At 39.7% G+C, this 21,219-nt stretch overlaps 1 protein-coding gene across 1 annotated transcript; it reads left to right on the forward strand.

Moving 5' to 3' along the window:
* Positions 1 to 13,550: 13,550 nt before the first annotated feature.
* On the forward strand, positions 13,551 to 13,964 carry LOC120090714 (uncharacterized). Its single transcript, XM_039048431.1, has one exon. It carries the CDS (start codon positions 13,551 to 13,553, stop codon positions 13,962 to 13,964), a length of 414 nt encoding a protein of 137 aa, XP_038904359.1.
* Positions 13,965 to 21,219: the final 7,255 nt, after the last annotated feature.

Genomic DNA, 21,219 nt, shown 5'->3' on the forward strand with positions numbered 1-21,219 from the left:
GGTACTCATTCCCGGCCGCTTTCTCTTAGTGTTCATTGCTGAGTGATCGCTCGCTATCTGACTGGAAAAGGTGGTCCGGAAGCTTCCTCTCTCCCAGCAAGCGAACCTAGTTTCCACCAAGCCAGATGTACCCGATTTAGTGATGACACATACGGTACTATCCCATTTTGTTGGCTTAGAGCCTGATGCTTAGTTTGCTTCTAACTTAGTACTGATCTATTGTTATTATAAGATTTGCTTTCTTAGTGCTGACACCTTCGTATACTGATCTTACAATGAACGGCAGAAGAAGCTATTTGACAGTAATCTATAAGGAACTTCAGAAAAAGACTGGAAAGTCAGGAGTATTTCGTACTTTTCTAGTCTCTGACCGAACTCCCTACTCTTTTAGATTGTATCTTGGAAGCGTCGATGTTAAAGATCTCTTCTCTTGTGGCTTGACTGCTATCCTTTCAGCAAAGAAAATAGTACTTCCACGGGGAACTTCCCTAACAAAGCTTACTTGGATTTAGTCTTTCCATTGTGGACCTACACATATTAGTACAGTATACCGGGGTCCCCGACCAGAACCACACGTGCAAGTTTCCCTGCATGTGGCTCGTCCGTGCTTTCCGAGGCGCTGCCTGTGACTCAGCATGGGCAAAGGAGGCAAAACTGCACAATTTCGTGTTCAGAACATTGTCCGAGTGAATAGGCAGCACCTACCATGCAAAGCTTTCTTGAAGAGGCTGGGCTGGTTCCTTTTCTAGCCCGCCAACAATTTGATTTAGATGTTGGGGCAAGCCCCAGGAAGGTGTTGGCTTCCAGCTCCATCTCGGCCGGCATTCTGCTCTCGAGGGGGTGGAGTCCTGTTGCGAACTACTCATTGCTGTGTTGCCCCAATCTAAGGAAGGGCTTTTGGTGAGGAGCATTGTTTTGAGGGAGGGAAAGCGTGGTTGACAAGCCACTTCGAGGAGGGGACTAGACTGGAGTGCTTTCATCAAATGATGCATGTGGGCTGAGCCATTCCCACCCCAAGTGGTGGCCCGATTCGGCCTGGTCGGAAAGAGATTCACATAGGGACTCTAACGTTACGGGAATCTCTTTCTATGTTAGCGGGAGGGAGCGGGCTTTCCTATGATAGTCCCGCTGTGGCCTCTGACCGTCCGTCCCATCTCATCTTTCTTTGGCTATACTTGTATGTAGCCAGCCATGTTAGCTTCACATGAGAGTTTAGCCTTTAGAAAAAGGCTCTCACTCATCAGTCAGCTCAACCCCTTTCCTATTCCGCTTTGCCGCCTATTAAGAGAATAGGTCCCGTTGAAGCGGCCCGCCGCCTTTATTCATCTATACCAGTTGCCACGCACGACCCAATAGGAACGATTTCAGCGCCCCTCTCTAGATAAGAATCAGAACGCGCCATCACCTACAGCCCTTTCTTTCCTCTGTCGGGGACTTCCACGAAATGAAAACAGGCGGCATCGTCATATGCTCGACATTTGTTGCCTGGTTTATATCCCGGAGTACTGCTATGGCCGATCTGTCACCCAATTCGGTTCGGTATTGCATTCTCTAAGGGGTTTGGGCCTGAGTTGAGGCTATTGGATCTTGATCTCTCAACTGACTTAGCTTGGGCATAGTTGGTCGAAAGGTTTGAGTTTATTCGTGGGTTGACGGTGAGGAAAAGGCGTAGGTTGGCCTGGCTTTGGCTTGCTCTAGTCATTATGGCGATTAATGATCCCAATGCAAACAATAAGTCAGAGTCCCTTAAAAAACTCCCAGTGTATAAAGGAATGTTCGGGCCCCCTAGTCGTCGCGAACCCCACTTAGCGTAATATGGAGGTACTTATAGCGGGCTTTGAGGGATTGGTTGTGAGCAAGGAAGCGTTGAGTTGGGCGCACCTGGAGATATCAGAAGTGAGAATGCTGACATGAGTAACGAGAAATCCTGTGAAAAACACGGTCGCCTGCCGGTGGAAGGCTTTCTGCGGAGGGCATCTGGAATTGTCTGTTTCGGTATTCACTCTTGTAAACGGTCGCAAACGCTCATCTGTCTACGACCCTTCTTTCTTTTATTCATATTCAATATCCCGGTTATCTTTTTAGCGAATATCTCCCGTGCTTGGTTAATCGATTGAAGTACAGGTGCTTCGGTCAGCATGCATGACTAGGTGCTAAAGAGGTGCTAAAGAAATAGAAGCTTTTTATGCTCAAATTACATCAGCAGGATCAACTTTAGGTATTGGAAATTGGTAAAGCATGACTAACGTCCTCAATCCGTCAATCCAATCAATACCGCTTCCCCTCTTTGATTCAAGATAGCTACTTTTATTTTATTCAAGGGGGGGCGAATACCTTGCTTGTAAGTAACATAATTTTTTTCTTCCTAGGTTGTCAACTAGAAGGGTGATTCAAAGAGATGGCAGTGCTCACTTCAAGGGTAAGCTTGTATCCGGCTTATGTCTAGCTAAAAGAGGGCGTAGATAAGAGGAGAGGGTGGGATACGAAGTCGGGCATCTAGGTGCAATCCTCCATCTATGTAGTCAACAACTTATGATGGTTCAGAGCTGGTTGCTAAACCCTTGAGATGACTTCGTTATCCAAAAGATCTTGTTCATGTCTTGCTCTTTGCCCACGTCGAAAAGAGGCAGGTGATCATCGGGGGTGAACAAGAATTGGGGATCGGATGCGAGAGAAATTTCCGCCAATGGCTGAGATGTTCAGTCGACTCCCTCCCCATTTGTGGGGGTCCGTACCCTACGAGTGAGAAGAAAAGGGAGGAGGAAAGAGGCCCTGGCGAACCGTCATAATTAGTGAACAAGTGTAAGCTTCGCTGCCCGACAGTATGGAGTACTGACCACACCGAGGGACAGGCCCTGAAGCGAAGGACAGGAACGAGCGGAATCAATGTGTTCAAATTTCTGGCCTTGCACCGACCATCTAATGGAACATGGACTAAACGGCCACTGCCAGAAAGGGGCCTTCGGTGAGGAATGAAATAGCTCGACTGAAAGGAGAGGGACGAGACTTTCTATCGCTTGCGCTTGCTTTTCACTCGAAAGACAACAGTCTCTCTCTTCTATAAATATAAAGCGAAGCAAAGCCGCATGGCACTTCAGTGAAGAAAGCTCAATAAACACAGACGAACACGATGCAGGGCATAGCATAAATGAGACCGTTGAAGGTCGTTTCATCGATTCTTCAACATTTTCAATAAATAGATCGACCCGGTATGGAAGATACAAAGGAATTGAATCAGAGTAGTACCAGCCATACCGATGTTGGATCCGGAGTAAAATATTCAACCTGGATTCCGCATTTGACTTTTTCTTTGATTTCTTCTCTAACAAGTCAATCCTCATATGGGGATTGAATCGGCTAAAATCAGGCTGGATGGTTAACCCGCTTTCAATGAAGAACTAGGTTCAAGTCCCTTCTTACTTATCTTCTTTTTTAGAACCGTCGAAGAACATTTGCCAATCATGAGGAGTTTCGTCTTCTTCTTTGCCTACCGCTAATAGAATAGCTTCTTCCGGGAAATGCAGCTAGCTTGCCCCTAGATCGACATAAAAGGGAGTTTATTACGGATACCAACCCTTTTTTTGATACTAATCCTCCCTAGTAAGGCTTGTAAAAGCCTCTGGGAAGAGAAAAGACTGAAGGATTATGAAATTCCCTCACACTCGCGGCACTATGAAAGGCATCTAGGAAGAGCAGATACTTTATTCAAACTTATAGGTATAGGAAGAGAACTTGCCCACAGCAATAGTTGAAACACCCTCACTAGTACCGACTCGAAGAGTCAAGTATCCCTGTGGCAACATTTGCCAGGAACTAAATCCTTGATAAGAGGAAAGTAGCACTTGAATCAAGGATCTAAGAAGAATCATCATTCTCTACCAAACACATCTCTAAGACCAATAAATCATATTTACTGTCTTTAGACATCCTTCTCTTTTGGAGAATAGGGGATTAGCTTCAGAACCTAAATAAGCTCCAAGTTCCATGTCAGAGGGCACATCTCGTCGATGAATTTTAACAGAGTCAGCAACACTTGTTTTCTCTTCCTGGAGATTAACTTGGGAACTGACATTACTTGTATTGTCATCCATCCCTTTATGCTCAAAAAGTAAGAACACACATTCAAACAATTCTTACAATGAGTCCATGATGTCACGTGCAATGACCATGTTCTCAACCCTTTCGGCCAAAACATCAGGTATGCCAGCCAAAATGTGAAGTCGGGCCAATGAATTAGCCTTCATCCACACCTCATATGCATTATGAACAATTCGCAGTGCATTAAGTGTTAGGACTTCCTCAACCATGAAAAACCCAAGGTCGTTTACCACGAAATATGTTTTGAGGACTCTTTTCATTGTATGTAATCGGTCAAACTAGAGGCATTTAACAGAAAATCAAACATGTTGTTGAAAAAATAAAACACTTGACCTACGTTAGATTTTAGCAAATACTCGTTGACAACATACAACATCCAATATGGCTTAGCAAAACTGAAATGAACCTCATGTGACATCTAGTTTCACAATGACATTTCAAAGGTTTAGGACAAAAGCCACCAAAAGGTAGTTAGTTTATCCCTCCTCTGAATTGAGACATTTTCAACCAGCCATTAATACCATAACAACTCTTGCTTCTATAACGACTAGCCATCATTGATTTGGTCAAGAAATCATTAACTTACTTAATAATTTTCTGTAAGTGTTACCCAACATTTTAGGCCCTAGAGTTCCGCCCCAAGCAGCCAATCCAAAGGAAAAAATTTCAATTGGGGCAAAAACTAAAGTGACCCTATCCATTTCTGAAGTTCACCTTGATATTGACCAACTACAGAAAACCCATCCGAAGAGGGACACTCCCACGGCGCCACAAAGGAGTGCAAAAATGATCTCACGGTTTGAACCAATGAAGGAGACCACAGGACGTGTTAACACACACTCTTCACCCACTTACTATAAACATTCTCTCCATCCACCTTGATATTTACTTGTGCAAACACCATCTGAAGGTGGATTCTTCCAGGGCACCACGAGGTCAAGCATGAATCTCACAGTGTGAATATTCAGGGAGAAACGTGAGTGGAATCATTGACATATCATATATATCTTTTCCTCCCACTGAGTATTTTATAACTTAGGGTTTAGTTTACATAGAAAAAACATGGCTAAGGATTTTAACTAAGTGACTTTTTAGGTTTGCCCAAGAGTAACATTTACCTTGGAAAGTTGAACAATTTTGGTCATCATCTCTTAAACTTTTTAACGAAGTCTTCGACCAACTATCGCATGCTTGTATAAAACCTATCTAATGCACCTTTCCAGGTAGGTTCCCAGGTAAGGGTGTTCCGTTTCCATCAGCTTAAGTATCCCAACCTATACAGAACTCGCCTTAGACAAAAGGTTCTTTATGGATAGATTTAATACAATTTTAATCTTTTATGCCAATCAATTTAATCCTATTAAACCGATTTTAAAAAATTAAACTTAAGTTGCTAATCTCATTAGAATCTTGAACTTAGGTCTAACTCAATCCAATTTTAAAACCCTTAAACATGAGTTCGACTAAGTTTGCATGCAACTCTTTCTTATCGAGTCCTAATTTCTATTATAACGCCTATAACAGAAACAACCAAAACCATCCACAATGCGAAGCAAACACATACAAGGCATTCATAACTTTTATAAATTAGCCTAAGTGTCATGCTCTATGCATTGTTCATTCATTGCTCTTCTTATATAACACTTATATAACCAAGCAATGAACCAAGCAAAATATGCTTCCATTCACCCTTATACTATAACGCTTATAATATAAAGATGAACCATGAATATGTTTACTGCATGCATAAATATAACTCTTATATTTTATGATGCGTACACATGCTCTCTTGTAATTTCATCATGCATATTATAACACTTATAATACATGATGCATGAATAGATGCACAACCTAAGGTGGGTTTTAAATCTATATGTCATACACTATGCTATATAAACCACATACATTTCATGTATATTAAATCAAAGTTGATGAACTGGGATAATTTGCCTCAAATCCTCAAAAACAAATCTAACTATTACAATTGCAAAGAGTCTCTGGTTCAAACAGGCAAACCGAATCTTGAACCGTCCAAGCGAAGGAACGTGTCTCCTTTGATCGTGTACCAACTCTGAGTGATCGCCTACAAAAAAAAGTAAACGCTTCACTCAATCATTTACTAGCGCCTCAAGAGCTAAGCAATCATGTACCTTTTACTATGCGATGAAGTGTGAGGTACTCGATCGTGCAGCGCGCAACGCATAACGAAAACTTTAAACAATCGTCTAAATGACAACAATGTGGCGAAGCACAATTGTCTAAACGATCGCTGAGCGAGCACCAAAGTATCATATACCGCGTGATCGTGTAGTAAGTGACTATGCGATGAGGCATGCTAACTACACGATTGTTTAGTGCGCGTGCATTTTATTAAACGATAAGCATCATATGCTCCCACTCGATCGTTTACCTCCAGCATCCACGCAATCGGGCAACCAATGCTACACGATAGAGTAAACACATTACCCCATCTATTAGCATAAGCTAAATGATCGTTTAGTAAATACTTCACGATCACGTAGAAAAATCTACACGATTGGTTAGCCAAATCCCAACGATCGTTTACCTTAGGCTACACGATACGGCTGATGCGTTATTTTATGCGGTGAAATAATGAAAGGAATTGCGGTGATAGAAAATGCGTTGTGCAACAAGTTCTCTCGACAGAACCCATGTATAGATCCTACTGAGATTCCTGGTAAGCCTAGGGTCGAACTCAGGGACCAAGGAAAACAATATGCGGTAATAACTTTTAGATTACTTTGCGGTAATCAATAAATCAAAGAGTTGTTCTATTGTTGTTTACAATATAAATGTATGCGGCGGAGTTAAGAAAAGAGTTAATACTACGGAAGATGCGATGAATATGCAAGGAACTGGTTGAGAAGGCGTTCAGCTAACACTTCCTAGGATTGTGTTCATGTTATCTGATCATGTTACATACATACAATAAAAAATCATCACTCAACGCAAATGCTATGGCTTCTAGTTTTAGAATGCATGCGATATATACGATGATGTTTATAGGACTTACACATAAGCCTCTATTCTTGTCTATTCGATGACAATTGACATTCACACATACAAGGCGACCGCATAATACTATATCCTATCTCTAGGGTGCATGCGATGCATGTTGACAAATAAAGCTTATCTATAATTATTCATCTCTTGCTTATGCAGATCTAGTCTTCCTCTCTCGAGTCTAGATTCTAACCTAGATCTCTCAAGTCTTAGGTTCTTTCTTTAGACTCTCTCTCGAGTAGCTCTAAAGGGGTGATGGGTGCAACATAAGACAAGATGATCGCATACAATGAAAATCCAAGGTCATGTTAGCTAAGTTCTTCTCAACCACTACTCTTGCGTGTTTTTAAGAGAGTGAACAAATGTAGATAAGCAAGTTCATTTTAGAGATATAATTGAAATACATTATAACAATGCGGAATAAGAATAAAAAGCCTGGGAGCAATCTCTTGCTTCCCATGGCTTTTACACTGTTCTTCTCTACTCTGGTCAAAAGATAATCTTGCTCTCGCAAGAGTCAGCCCTCTCTCTGTTTTTCCACACCTTCTAGGTTCTCACTCGAGTTGACCAGAGCGATCTTCCGGCATCTCTTCCCTTCTCTCGCTCCACCTTCTAAAGATAGGAAAACTATGAAAAGGCTAAGTATCTATAGGGAAAATTCTCTAACTAAATGAACTCCTGAAGGTGGCCTTTGGTATTTATAGAGCTACGGGGTGAAAGGCTTCTTCTCTCTTGTGATTGCACGAATGGGATGGCATTAATTCTCTATCTGAAGCGTCGAATATTTGTCACTAAAAAGTTAAGTGTACTTGCTACAGTAGGTAGTTAACAGCTTGTCAACTTAATTCGGAATCGACCATCATCAGTTTTCTGTCTCATCGTGATTTATTACACTTTTCACCTAGATGTGCCCACCAAGATGTGACTGCTCTATGCGGTAACCTTCTTGAGCAGATATTCGCGAGCGCAGATGATCGCATAGCCTTGCGTTAACGCAATCTCTTAATGCACAGATATAGTCTTACGTTAACGTAATCTCTTATTGTGCTCGGCCGTTGATTTCTTTGGATCACATTATCCGCCTTCCGTCAACGCATATTCTGCACAAAATTACATAAGTTAACTGTTTTAATGTGATGGACACATGCGATCGTAATATTGTGAAATTAATGCTTTTGGATGCAATATTGTATATTTTTATCAATGAAAGCCTGCATTGTTTTATAACTTTGCGTTGTAATAACGTGCATTTCTGCCCGTTATCAACGACCAACTCTTGGTCTTCTTTCTCGCTGAGAACCGCATCTCCATGCTTCGAAACTTCATCACGAACGACACAACAAACTCAAACACTTTGAATTATAGACTCGATTACTTGTTAATTATGCCCAAAAACACAAGTGCCCTTACAAATTAACACTTTGTAATCGAAAAGAAAGCATTAAATAGAAGTAATTAACCTGTAAACATTCATCAACATCCATCCACAAAAGCATTTAACACTTAAACACAATGCAGAAAACCTACCACGACTATAAAAGAACATCAAAACAACCTGGCTCTAATACCAATTGAAGGAAATCAAACATGAGCATTTCCTTAAGCAGTGGAATGATCGTTCTAAAATCTATTCAAAATTGAATATACATAATTATAGTACACAAACAGAAACATATTGGTCATGCAACAACTAGAAATTATAATATGCTTACAAATAATCAAGCGATAGAGTATCATACCTTTGAAGACTCATTCTTCAAACTCCCTCGATCACGAACGCTCGAACAGTCTCCAAGAAAGAAATACACGAATGCTCGAAAATAATGACCACAACACAGCATGATCAACAACGAATACGAACCCAACGATCTCAAAGATCATGAACCCAAAGAATGGCCTCCAAAACTCGAACTCTATCAAATTGAGTGAGGACACCACCACAATGGTTACATTGGTATTCTCGGTGTGAGAATCCAGAACTGTATGGACTTGGTTAGAGGAAGAGACTAGAAGAACAAAAATCGTGTAGACGATTGAGCAAGTGGGAGATGAGAAGTGTCTATCGTAAGATGAATGCTCAATCGTGTAGAAGAAGGTGACCTATCATATAGATAATGCCATACGATCGTTTAACTACGACCAGCTGAGTGAACTATCGTATAGTGAGACTCCACGATCGTTTAGTCTCTCTATGAGCTATCATTTATTGAAACGATTTCACTAAATAGCATTTCGTGAGTTTCTTTCCATAATAGCAACTCTAAATTTAGAAAAACAGTTTTTCTTTTATCTCACGGTTACCATAAAACCAACAATAACGTCCCACTCAATTGGTTATTAGAGAAAAAGAGATAATTTTCCAATAATTAATATTATTATAAATAAATATGATAATAACTTACCATATTATATTTATAACCTATAGTTTTAATATTTCATCACATGAAACATATAAACCATAGTTCTTTTTCTATTTTATGGTACTTAATGTAAATCACATTTACATTAATCCTCCACTTGATGTATCTCATACATCACACCGATTATATCATATATAATTTAATTTCCTCTTGTCAATTTGAACATTTCAAATCAACACCAAGAACTGATTCTCAACATGAATCCATTGAGCTACCAAGGGGACCTTATGAACCTATAGCTTAAAGCTCCAACGGTACATGAATAACTTACTAAACTCTTTAGTCACAGGATCAAGCATCCGTTAAGTGTCAGACACTATATTAAAAACTGACAGCTGCTCTCTTCTTACTACAGATATATTTTTTGTCCATATCAACCAATCAATAGTGTAATAACCCTTCACAGATCGCTCGTAAGTACAATTTGGCCAATTTACCATTACGCCTCTGTAGTTACATCTAGCTTCTTAAGTACCATTGATCGCTCTAATGAACATAAGTCATAGTCCTACTATGACTGAGTCCTCTCTTCCAAAGAGAGGTTGTGGCCACTATATTCAAGACCCAGAATCAGCCTTTAAGGGAGTAATCTATCTACTTACCCCTGCTTTAGGGAATGAGTGAATTCCATCTTGTCTAACTGAGTTCCCAGCTCCTAAATTAGACAAATCACCAAAAAGGTAGGCTTGTTTAGTTGGCAATCTGGCCACTCTCACCCACTAATCAAAGGGTTGCCCTTAAAGGCAAAAGTTCCCAAAACAATTAGGATTGAGGTCATGTCACCTATGGTCACTTACGATTAAGAGACTATTCATCTAGTGGTCCGGTCTTGTACAAACTCTTTATATAAGACACCCCCACTCGCATGTCTCCACATGAATGGTCAGGATCTACCATCCTTCGTAGTTCACAACACTTGCAAACCTCTACAAAGCGGATCATATACGTAGTGTCACTAGAATCAGGTGTCCCTCCTTAATCTTTATACTACAGACCATTTTAGGTTAGCACTTAAGGCATGACCCACTTGTATATCTCATACACATACCTAAGTTTACATACAATAACCATAGAGCTTTATTTATTGGATATGAGTAAATGCAAAATAAAATAACTCTTATTTTATTCATAACAATGTGTACAGTTTACAAACTACAAGAACTTCTCTTAACATTTTTTTTACAAATAAGGTTTTATCAACTTCTCCTCTATTATAATTATTATTTACATGAAATTGAATCAAACGTTCACACTAGGCTCTAAGTGCCTGTTTGAGCCCATAGAGGGCCTTGTGGAGTTTATCACAAAATTAGGATGAGAAGAATCCACAAATCCTTTGGGATGCTCAACATACACTTTCTCATTCAGATATCCATTCAGGAAGGCACTCTTTACATCTATCTGATACAGTTTAAATTTTAGAAGATAAGATATTGAGAGTAGAAGTCTGATAGCCTCTAGTCTTGCAACTAGAGCAAAGGTTTCATCAAAATCCACACCTTCGATTTAGATATACACCTAAGCAACTAATCTTGCTTTATTTCTAGTGACATTGTCATTCTCGTTAGACTTGTTCTTGAATAGCCATTTTCTACCGATCACATTAATTGATTTTGGCCGAAAAACATAGTTCAGATATTATTTCTCACAAATTGTCTAAACTCTTCTTGCATGGAATTCACTCAACATTCATCTACAATAACTTCTTTAACATTTCTTGGTTCAATAGAAGAGGTGAAGCAAATATTAGCGTTCATCTCTAGATAATCAACTTTATCTTTCTTCATGGTAATCATTTCTTTATCGATATTACCAATGATGTTGCTAGGGGATGATTCTTACGAATTATACTAGATGGATGTTTGTTATTTGTTTCATTCTCTTCAAATGTTGACTTGTCCTCTATAGGGATTTCAGAAATCATGTCAGATGACATGTCAAATGACATGTTAGGGACATCTCTATTGACAAATGAAAGTGTGTTGGAATCTTCTTCTTCCATTGAATTGGACCCTGATGGGTCTGCAACATCATCAATCACTACATTAATAGACTCAATCACACAACAAGTTCATTTATTGTACACACGGTAAGCTCGACTATATCCTGAATATCCAAGAAATAGTCCTTCATTCGATTTGGATTCCATTTTTGTCTATCTTCTCTATCAACTAGAGTATAACATGTACTACCAAAGATATGAATGTATTTAACATTCTGTTTTCTCCCTCTCCATATTCCATTCTCATATTTCGAGATAAAACCGATCATGCTGCAAATGATTCAGAATGTGGGACAATTCGGAGGATTACAGGGAGAAGACTCACACGAACATTTAACAAACTTCGCAAACATATGTAGCACATTCTCTCCATCGGGTGTAACTCAAGAAAATTTTAAACTGTATCTATTTCCTTACACATTGCAAGATGAAGCAAAAAGGTGGGCTCAAGCATTAGAGCAAGGGCGAAATTCATGAATGGGGATAGTTGGTTGATAGGTTCATGAATAGATTCTTCCCTCCATTTGTCAACGTAAAGAGGCGAAGATAAGTGTTGAATTTTGAGCAAAAGAGTTATGAATCCCTGAGCACCGCTTGGATGTGATTCTAGTAGCTAGTAAAAAACTGTCCGCATATTGGGATTCCTGATAGTATCTTGATGGAACCCTTTTACAATGGCCTAGACCCATCAACACGAGCAGTTGCTAACTCCTTTGCAGAGGAAGGATTAATGAATAAGTCATATACGGAAGGAAAGGGCATCTTGGATCGTATATCGTGACATTCTGATGAATGGATTGGTAATGGGCTTGAGGTAAGATGTCTGAAACCAGAGAGAGTAGAGAGGGCCGATATGCCAACAGACACAATGACCACGATGACATCGCTCCTCCAGACGGTGGCTAATCAGTAGAAAACTCTCTCCTAGGGAGCAGCGCATGTTAACGCGGTGACTTATATGACCGCTATGGATTGCATTCAATAGGTAGAAGTACATCCACAGCAGACGTCTGCCCATAGGATCAACAACCCGTATATGCTATTTATGATTAATCATAGGGAAACGACCACAACCATGATTGGGGGAATCACCCAATTTTCGATTTGGAATAGAATCTCTACCACGAAGGCTATAGTTTCTATCAATTTAGTTATCAAGAGGATCAAGGCAACCCTCCGGTCTTCACAACCCCGGAATGTAGTCCAAGTGATTTTCAGGGTACACAGCCATGCGACCAACTGTTTGCATATAATACCTCTTGCAATACCTTGTCTCTGGAAACGTCACTGAAGCATTACATTGAAAAGAGCGAGGCAATGAGATAGTCGCAAGCTGACTCTCTCAAAGAATTAGAAGACCAAATAGATCAGCTTGCAAGAGAATTAAAAAAGAAAACGTCTGGTACATCACAAGGAAGTTCAGGAATATCGGGGCCAAAAGGTAAAGAACAATGTCATGCCGTGATATTGCGGAGCGGCAGAACAACAGCTCACATTGCACCGAAGGCACCAGATGCGGCATCAGTACCAGCTGAGTTAACTATTGATGATGACCAAGTACAAAATAACGAAAGCAACCCTAATTCAGAAGCAAGATTATTTACGAAAGATGAAGCTTCTGAAGACTTAAATTCTAAATCATTGCAACCTCAGACCAACAGCGCTAGCAAGTACAGGACCTCCCTAAGCAGCAAAGTGAGTAGGAAACACGCCGAAATCCTCCAACTTTCCCGTCTAGGCTGAAAAAGAAAGACGATAATAAGCAATTTCAGAGGTTCCTAGACGTTCTTCGACAGCTGCATATTAATATTCCCATAATAGAAGCATTAGAGCAGATGCCCAGCTATGTGAAATTCCTCAAGGACATTCTAGCCAACAAGAGAAAGATCGGAGAAAATGAAACAGTTACACAAACATACGAGTATAGTGCTTTATTTCAAAATAATCTCCCTACTAAAACGAAGGATCCTGGGACTTTCACATTACCCTGCACCATATGAGGGAAGATGGTTAGGAACGCATTGTGTGATTTGGGGGCGAGCATAAATTTGATGCCCTTGTCAATCGTTAAGAAGCTAGACATCGGCGAAGCCAGACCAACCACGATTACATTACAGTTAGCCAATAGATCAATAAAGCTTCCAGAGGGGAAGATAGAAGATGTTCTCGTGCAGGTAGACAAGTTTATCTTCCCCGTAGATTTCATTATATTAGATTATGAGGCAGATAGAGAAATCCCTATCATCTTAGGACGCCTATTTCTCGCCACAAGGCAAGCATTGATCGATGTACAGAAGGGAGAATTGACCATCCAGGTTGATGATCAAGAGGTAAAGTTCAACGTACTCAATGCGTTGAAATATCCAGGAGATATAGAAAATTGCCAATACATCGAGGAACTGCAAGGAGAACAGCTGTAGGAAACCCTGAAAGAAATGGAGGAGGAAGATTTTGAAGACGGCACATTAGTAGAGGAAGATTGCACCGCAATTCATGTTGAATCTAATTTCGAATCACTCGAGTTATCTGAACGAAATTCGCAGCATATTAAGCCATCCTTAGAAGAGCCTCCTCTGTTAGAGTTAAATTCGTTGCCAGTGCACTTAAAGTATGCTTACTTAGGAAGTAACGATACGTTACCAGTTATCATCTCTGCATCACTAAGTAAGGAGAAAGAAGATGCTCTCATACAGATCCTAAGAAACAATGCAAAAGCCTTAGGATAGACCTTGGCAGATATTCGAGGAATCAGTCCTTCATATTGCATGCACAAGATTCGTCTAGAGGAAGGAAAGAATGAATTAATTGAAAGACAGCATCGCTTAAACCCTGCCATGAAAAAGGTTATAAACAAAGAAATAGTGAAGTGGCTGGACGCCAGTGTCATCTACCCAATATCCGATAGTAGCTGGGAAAGCCCAGTGTAGTGTGTTCCAAAGAAAGGGGGGATGACAGTCATCACTAATGACAAGAATGAATTGGTTCCCACAAGGACAACTATGGGGTGGAGAATCTGCATGGACTATCACAAGCTAAATTTGGCCACCAAAAAAGACCACTTTCCACTCCCTTCATTGACTAATTGTTGGACAAACTTACGGGGAACGAATTTTTCTGCTTTCTTGATGGATATTCAGGGTATAACCAAATAGTAATTGCGCCAAAGGATCAGGACAAGACACCTTCACGTGACCATTTGGTACGTTCGCATTCCGACGTATGCCATTTGGACTCTGTAATGCACCAAGCACTTTTCAACAATGCACGATGACAATATTTTTCGATTACTTGGAGGAGTCAGTCGAAGCTTTCATGGATAATTTCTCAGTTTTCAGCAGTAACTATGACTCTTGTTTGACCAACCTTGAAAAAGTCTTGAAGAGATGCGTAGAAACAAATCTTGTACTGAATTAGGAAAAAGGCCACTTCATAGTGGAGGAAGGAATAGTTCTAGGTCACAAAATTTCCAAGGCGGGATTGGAAGTTGATCAAGAAAAAATCGACGCAATTTCCAAATTACCCCCACCAGCGAATGTAAAGACACTAAGGAGCTTTCTGGGTCACGCAGGATTTTATAGAAGATTTATTCGCAATTTCTCTCAGATCGCAAGACCCCTTAGTGCACTTCATGAAGTTGACCGCGAGTACAATTTTGATGATGCCTGAACTAAAGCATTTAACACATTAAAAGATGCACTTATCTCCGCTTCGATTTTTGTTGCGTCAGATTGGACGCAACACTTTGCATTAATGTGTGACGCTTGCGGATATGCTGTGGGCGCTGTTTTGAGTCAACACCGAGAAAAGGTTTTGCATCCCATTTATTATGCAAGCAAAAGACTGAACGACGCACATGAAAACTATACAACCACAGAGAAAGAAATGCTTACAGTACTATTTGCATTGGAGAAGTTTTGACAGTACCTGATCGGAACAAATGTGGTGGTGTATACAGATCACTCTACGATTAAGTATCTAATGACAAAGAAGGATACAAAACCAAGATTGATACAGTGGGTGTTGCTCCTGCAAGAGTTTGACCTAGAAATTAAAGATAGGAAGGGCATCGAGAACCAAGTCGCCGATCATTTGTCAAGACTGGAAAATTGCGAGGTTCAAAGGACAGAAAAAGATATTGACGAAAGATTCCCCAATGAGTTGCTGATGGAAGTAAGCGTTAATGTTCCCTGGTATGCGGACATAGTAAACTTTATAGTTTGTGGTCAACTCCCGGATGATTATACCTATCAGCAGAAGAAGAAGATAAGACATGACGCAAAATTTTATTTCTGGGACGATCCATTCCTATATCGACAAGAACCTGATCATATAATACGTTGATGTGTCCCTGAGCATGAAGCATAGAGCATTTTAGAACTCTGTCATGAGTCCCCATATGGAGGACATTTTGGGGGGCAAAGGACTGCAACAAAAGTCTTAAAGTGCAGCTACTTTTGGCCAACTCTGTTCAAAGATGCCCATGCCCATTTTATGCAATGCGAAGGTGCCAAAGAACAGGGAATATGTCCAAAAGAAATGAAATGTCATTGACGTCAATCTTAGAAGTTGAATTATTTGATGTATGGGAAATTGACTTCATGGGCCCGTTTCCACCATCTGAAGGTCATCAATATATCCTGGTTGCAGTTAATTATGTTTCGAAATGGGTTGAGGCCATCACATATGCCGAGAACGACGCAGCCATAGTGGCGAAGTTTTTGAAAAAGAACATTTTTACGCCTTTTGGAATGCCAAGTGCCTTAATCAGCGATGAGGGCTCTCATTTCATCAATCGCATAATTGTTAACCTGCTGACTAAATTCCTTCATCCATCGAGTGGCAACTGCTTACCACCCACAAACTAATGGGCATGCAGAGATTTCTAACAGAGAGATCAAAACTATCTTGGAGAAGGTAGTTAATACTACCAGGAGGGATATGTCAACCAAGCTTGACGAAGCACTATGGGCTTACCAGACTACCTACAAAATACCAATTGGCATGTCCACGTATGCCTTGGTCTTCGAAAAAGCTTGTCATCTGCCGCTTGAGCTAGAACACAAGGCAAGCTGAAGTTCGATTTAGCTAGTGCGAGAAAAGTTCGAAAGTTACAATTGAATCAGTTGATCGAATGGCGAAGGGATGCCTATGAGAATGCTAAGATATATAAGGAGAAAACCAAGAAATGGCATGACGAACGCATAAACGATCGGACATACACCGAAGGCCAGCAAGTACTGCTATTCAACGCACGTCTACGACTATTCCCTTGGAAGCTAAAATCTCGATGGTCCGGGCCATTCCGGATCAAGACCATCTTTCCTCCCGCACAGTGGAATTAACTACTTTGGATAGGAGTAGCGCATTCAAAGTCAATGGTCATCAGATCAAACCCTACTATGGGGGTGACTTCGATTGGTGCATGGACACCATTGATTTGGGCAACCAGGATTAATATGGTTGTTGGGAAAGCGATCGCGGTAACCCTAAGAACTTCTTTCAGTTAACTTTCCCATCTATGTGAATTTGCTTTCTTTATAGCTTTCTTTTACTGTTTGTCTCATTTTATGATCACTGTTTAATAGGATTAGGCCTAAATGTTCTAGAAGTTTCATATGTTTACATACATTAAATGTAGTAGCATGGATGCATGACTTTGTGAAGGTTCGATAAATCACCACAAGACCTTTTTAACTTGCATTAGGAAGAGAGGAAAATAAACTTGTATCTAACGAGAGGATGGGTGTAGTAAGTAGACAGAAGAGAAGGTATGCATCTAATACACCCAAATACATTGTGGTGAGGGGTGTGTTACACACATCTGCATCCTTTGCCCGGTCTTAATTAAAATACACTATGTTGAGGTATCCTCCAAAAATGTATTTAGTTAAGGGATGTGCTGCGAGGATTGATGCGTGTGCCCGTCCTCAGCAAAAATGTATCTGCGTTTATTGGAAGCATGACATGAATTGCGAATCATGCACCCTTTCGATTTAAATTGTAACTTCACCAAATTCTTTGACTCTTGTAACACGCATGAGAAAATTTTGTATTGCGATCATTTGTAATATATTTGCATACTTTGTTAATAGTCAATACAACCAAAGTATATAATCCCCTCTACTCTTAGCCTGTGCCTCTTTCTTTATCTTCCTTTGTTAATCTTTGCTATATTTGTACTCTTGTATTTTTACGATCTTCATTGCGTTGCTATGATATATTATATATTACACTTAGAAACATTTCCCATACTTAGTAAATTCTGACTAACACTTCGTTAACTCTTAGGTTAGCAGTACTTTACCTTTTACCTTTCAAAGTCCTGCTCAAACCTTCTTTTTGAAATTTTCTTCTAAGTGTTTGTCTAGTCTATCCAGACAACGCAATGAGGACCTTGCTCATCTTTAAATTTGGGGGTGGGGAAGGTCTGAGCATATGAACTCAAAGTATGCAGTATTTCAAAAAATGCGTCTATTTTCATTTGAAAAAAAAAACAAAAAACAAAAAACAAAATTTTTATGCAAAACTCCAATGTCAGCACAAGGGAACATTACAAAATTGTTCCCAACCTGATAAGAGTTTAGTTGTGAAAGGAGTCTGCTCGTAGTTGGATGTTCGTATGACACCCGTAGGAGCAAGCCAAAACAAAGGTGGGATTCCAAGAACAACGTAGTATAAGCCAAAAAAGGAAAAAAGGTAAGGGACAACTCCTCTGATTATCATGAGTTAAAGTTAGAACTGGCATACTACCGTAGTTGGATGTTCGCATGACACTCGTGGGGACAAGCCAAAACGAACAGTGTAACCATGACCAACTGTCTCTAAGTGAATAAATGACGCAAAGTTTTGTTCAGAACATATAGTTACATCCAGTTGTTTTGATAAAGAAAGGATAAGCATACTACTTTGAAAACTAGAAAAGTGTCTTTGAGCAGGATTTTATTACAAAGAAAAATAAAGTAAGGCTTACTAAGAATTAGCAAGGATAGAAGGAAAGTGTGATGTTAGGGTATGTGCCTAAGTGTAACATTCGGAGCAACCAATCGTCGCAGAAATATAGGATAGGAATGGAGCATGATTGCCTTAGTAGAAGATATGCTTGAGGACAAGCATATATCTAAATTTGGGGGTGTGATAACTTGTAGAAATACAAGTTATTTATGTCATCTTATCTGGATATTGCGGCCAAAAGTTAGTAATTATGCACCAATTATATGAAAATTAACTTAGTATGACAATAATTATAAATTTTGCAATTACACCCACTAACGCCAAAAAGATGGAGGACAAGCCAAACTTTACTCTGTTTTGCAGGAGACCAAGTCACCGCTTTCGCTCAAGACTCATGAGAAACTAATCAATGCATCTATATCACATTGCGCCTGTCAATCAACCTTGAAGAGACCGTAATGGTGCAATGCGATAGTCGGTCCAGAGCTATGCTACGATCGCATGCGGTAATAAAAACAAACACCGCATGCGAACCTATGATCGAAAGATGCAACCGAGCAAAACGAAAGCGGAGGATTGAGATACGTGTACAACTAATGGTTGTGCATAGTTGATGGTCTGATTGCATAACAAAAGGAATAATATCCCTCCATCTGCGAAATTACCATAACCATCAAGTGGAGACTACATGGCCGGAGTCAAAGGATCTGCTCTTATAAATACCCCCAGCGAATTCAGAGAAAATGATGTCATTTGATACTGGGCTAAGTGTTGTAAGATTTTAGAGAGAAAAAGGTTGAACTGAGTGCTGAAAAGAAGAAATCCGTGAAGAGAAAGAGATAAGGTCGAGAGGAAAAACTTAGATCCGACCAGCTGTATACCCGATCGAAGCTCTGTGCAGAGACCCCTACTACCGGTGGAGCAAGCCTAAGAGGGAAGCTCTTCCTGCCATCAAAACCATCCTATCCGGCAAGCAGATCTCCATTGAATTTGTGCCAAGACATTGGCACTTGATTGTATCTGTTCTATCTCTCTTTCAGTGTATTCCATGTTTTCTTTATCTCTACATCCACACATAACACTTAGCAGAAATATTAAATGTTTCGATAGATTTCATTTACCATTCTCTGTCTATTTCCGTTCACCCATTAGTCACTTTCACCATGATGTTTTCTTAATCTCTTGATGAGCAATATGAATCACCAAGAACTTAATATGTATTAAAGTTATCAAATACGTTTAGCTAAAGCATGCTAGACGGCATCTTCACCTATAAGAGCAGAAGTGAAGATGTCATTCTGATCTATCGAGAAAAGGTCAAAAGATTTCACATGGAAGCAACCTTACGTTCATTACGTTAGACTCTGTTTCACCACAGACATGTGGGAAACACGGCCGATCACTGAAAGGTGTACGCCAAGAAAAGAGCAGAGCAGTATTTGTTCTTTCAGTTCGATTAAGAACTTGGGTTATTTGTAATACTTATCTTTCTCTTTCTAATCTAATCACAAGACTTGTCGTCGCATTCAACGTCTTTGCACAACCTTCACAGCCAGCCTTAATCCTAGTTTCTTGCACATAAACTCTGTATCTTGTAACATCTAGTTTACATTTATTGTATTTTCATGTTTTATCACATCTTACTGCTTGCCTTTATTTTACTGTAATTTACATACTGTACACACTTTTATAAAGAATTGAAAAACCCGGTTGTATATACCATGAACATACCACAATAACTGGCACCACTTCCCCATGTTCGACCTCGGATCACACCAAGAAACTTGTGGTGGAATTACACTTGGTTCCATCGTAAGGAAACTTGTGACAACGCAAGGCATACAACTTGAGCATCTCTAATTAACGCATAAATAGTAGTAGTATCGCATCATCATGAGCATTGAATATCATACATACAAATCACGTTACAATATATAACATTTGATTTTCTCCCTCTCCATATTTCATAAATTGTGCTCGAGTTACTAAGACGTAAAACAACTCTATAGTGAATATGACGTGCTCTATTTAGAGCTTCTGTCCAAAAATGAAATGGAAAATGTTTAGCATGTAAAATTTCTTGAGCCATCTTCTAAAGGGTCTGATTTTTCCTTTCCACAATCCCGTTTTGTTGGGAAGTGTTTTGAGCTGAAAAAATTCATGATGAATTCCAATTGTATTATGGTAAATTAAGAGTTTTCAAACTTCCTACCATGATCGCTCCTAATTTATATCACATTCAGATATTTCTCACATTGTAATTGGAGACAAAATATATGAAAAGTAGTAAATGCATTTGACTTTTCATGAAGAAATCAAACCCAGGTGTATCTAGAGAAGTCATCATCAACAACTAAAACACACCATTTACCTTCAGAATTTCTGATTGCATAGGGCCCATAAGGTCCAAGTAAATAAGTTCGGGGATACATGTTGAGCCAGAGTGGGATACCTATTAATGTGGAGTCTGAGTTTGTTTAGCTGATTGATAATCACCATAAATACTTCTAGTCGAAGACGATAAAGATAAAGGTCCAGATATAACATTTTTCGCTAATGCTTTTTTAATAGTCTTCTTGCTTACATGGCTGATAATGGGCAAAAATGCACGTCATTATAAGCCTTTTATTTAGAATTATGAGGGTTATTAAGTAGAATACCCGGCGATTATGTTAGGAATTCATGAGAAAATGAGTTTTCATCGATCGGCATTAAGAATCTCGA

This window comes from Benincasa hispida, chromosome 11, assembly GCF_027475165.1.
Source record: "Benincasa hispida cultivar pf3 chromosome 11, pf3_genome.v1.1, whole genome shotgun sequence".
Lineage (NCBI taxonomy): Eukaryota > Viridiplantae > Streptophyta > Magnoliopsida > Cucurbitales > Cucurbitaceae > Benincasa > Benincasa hispida.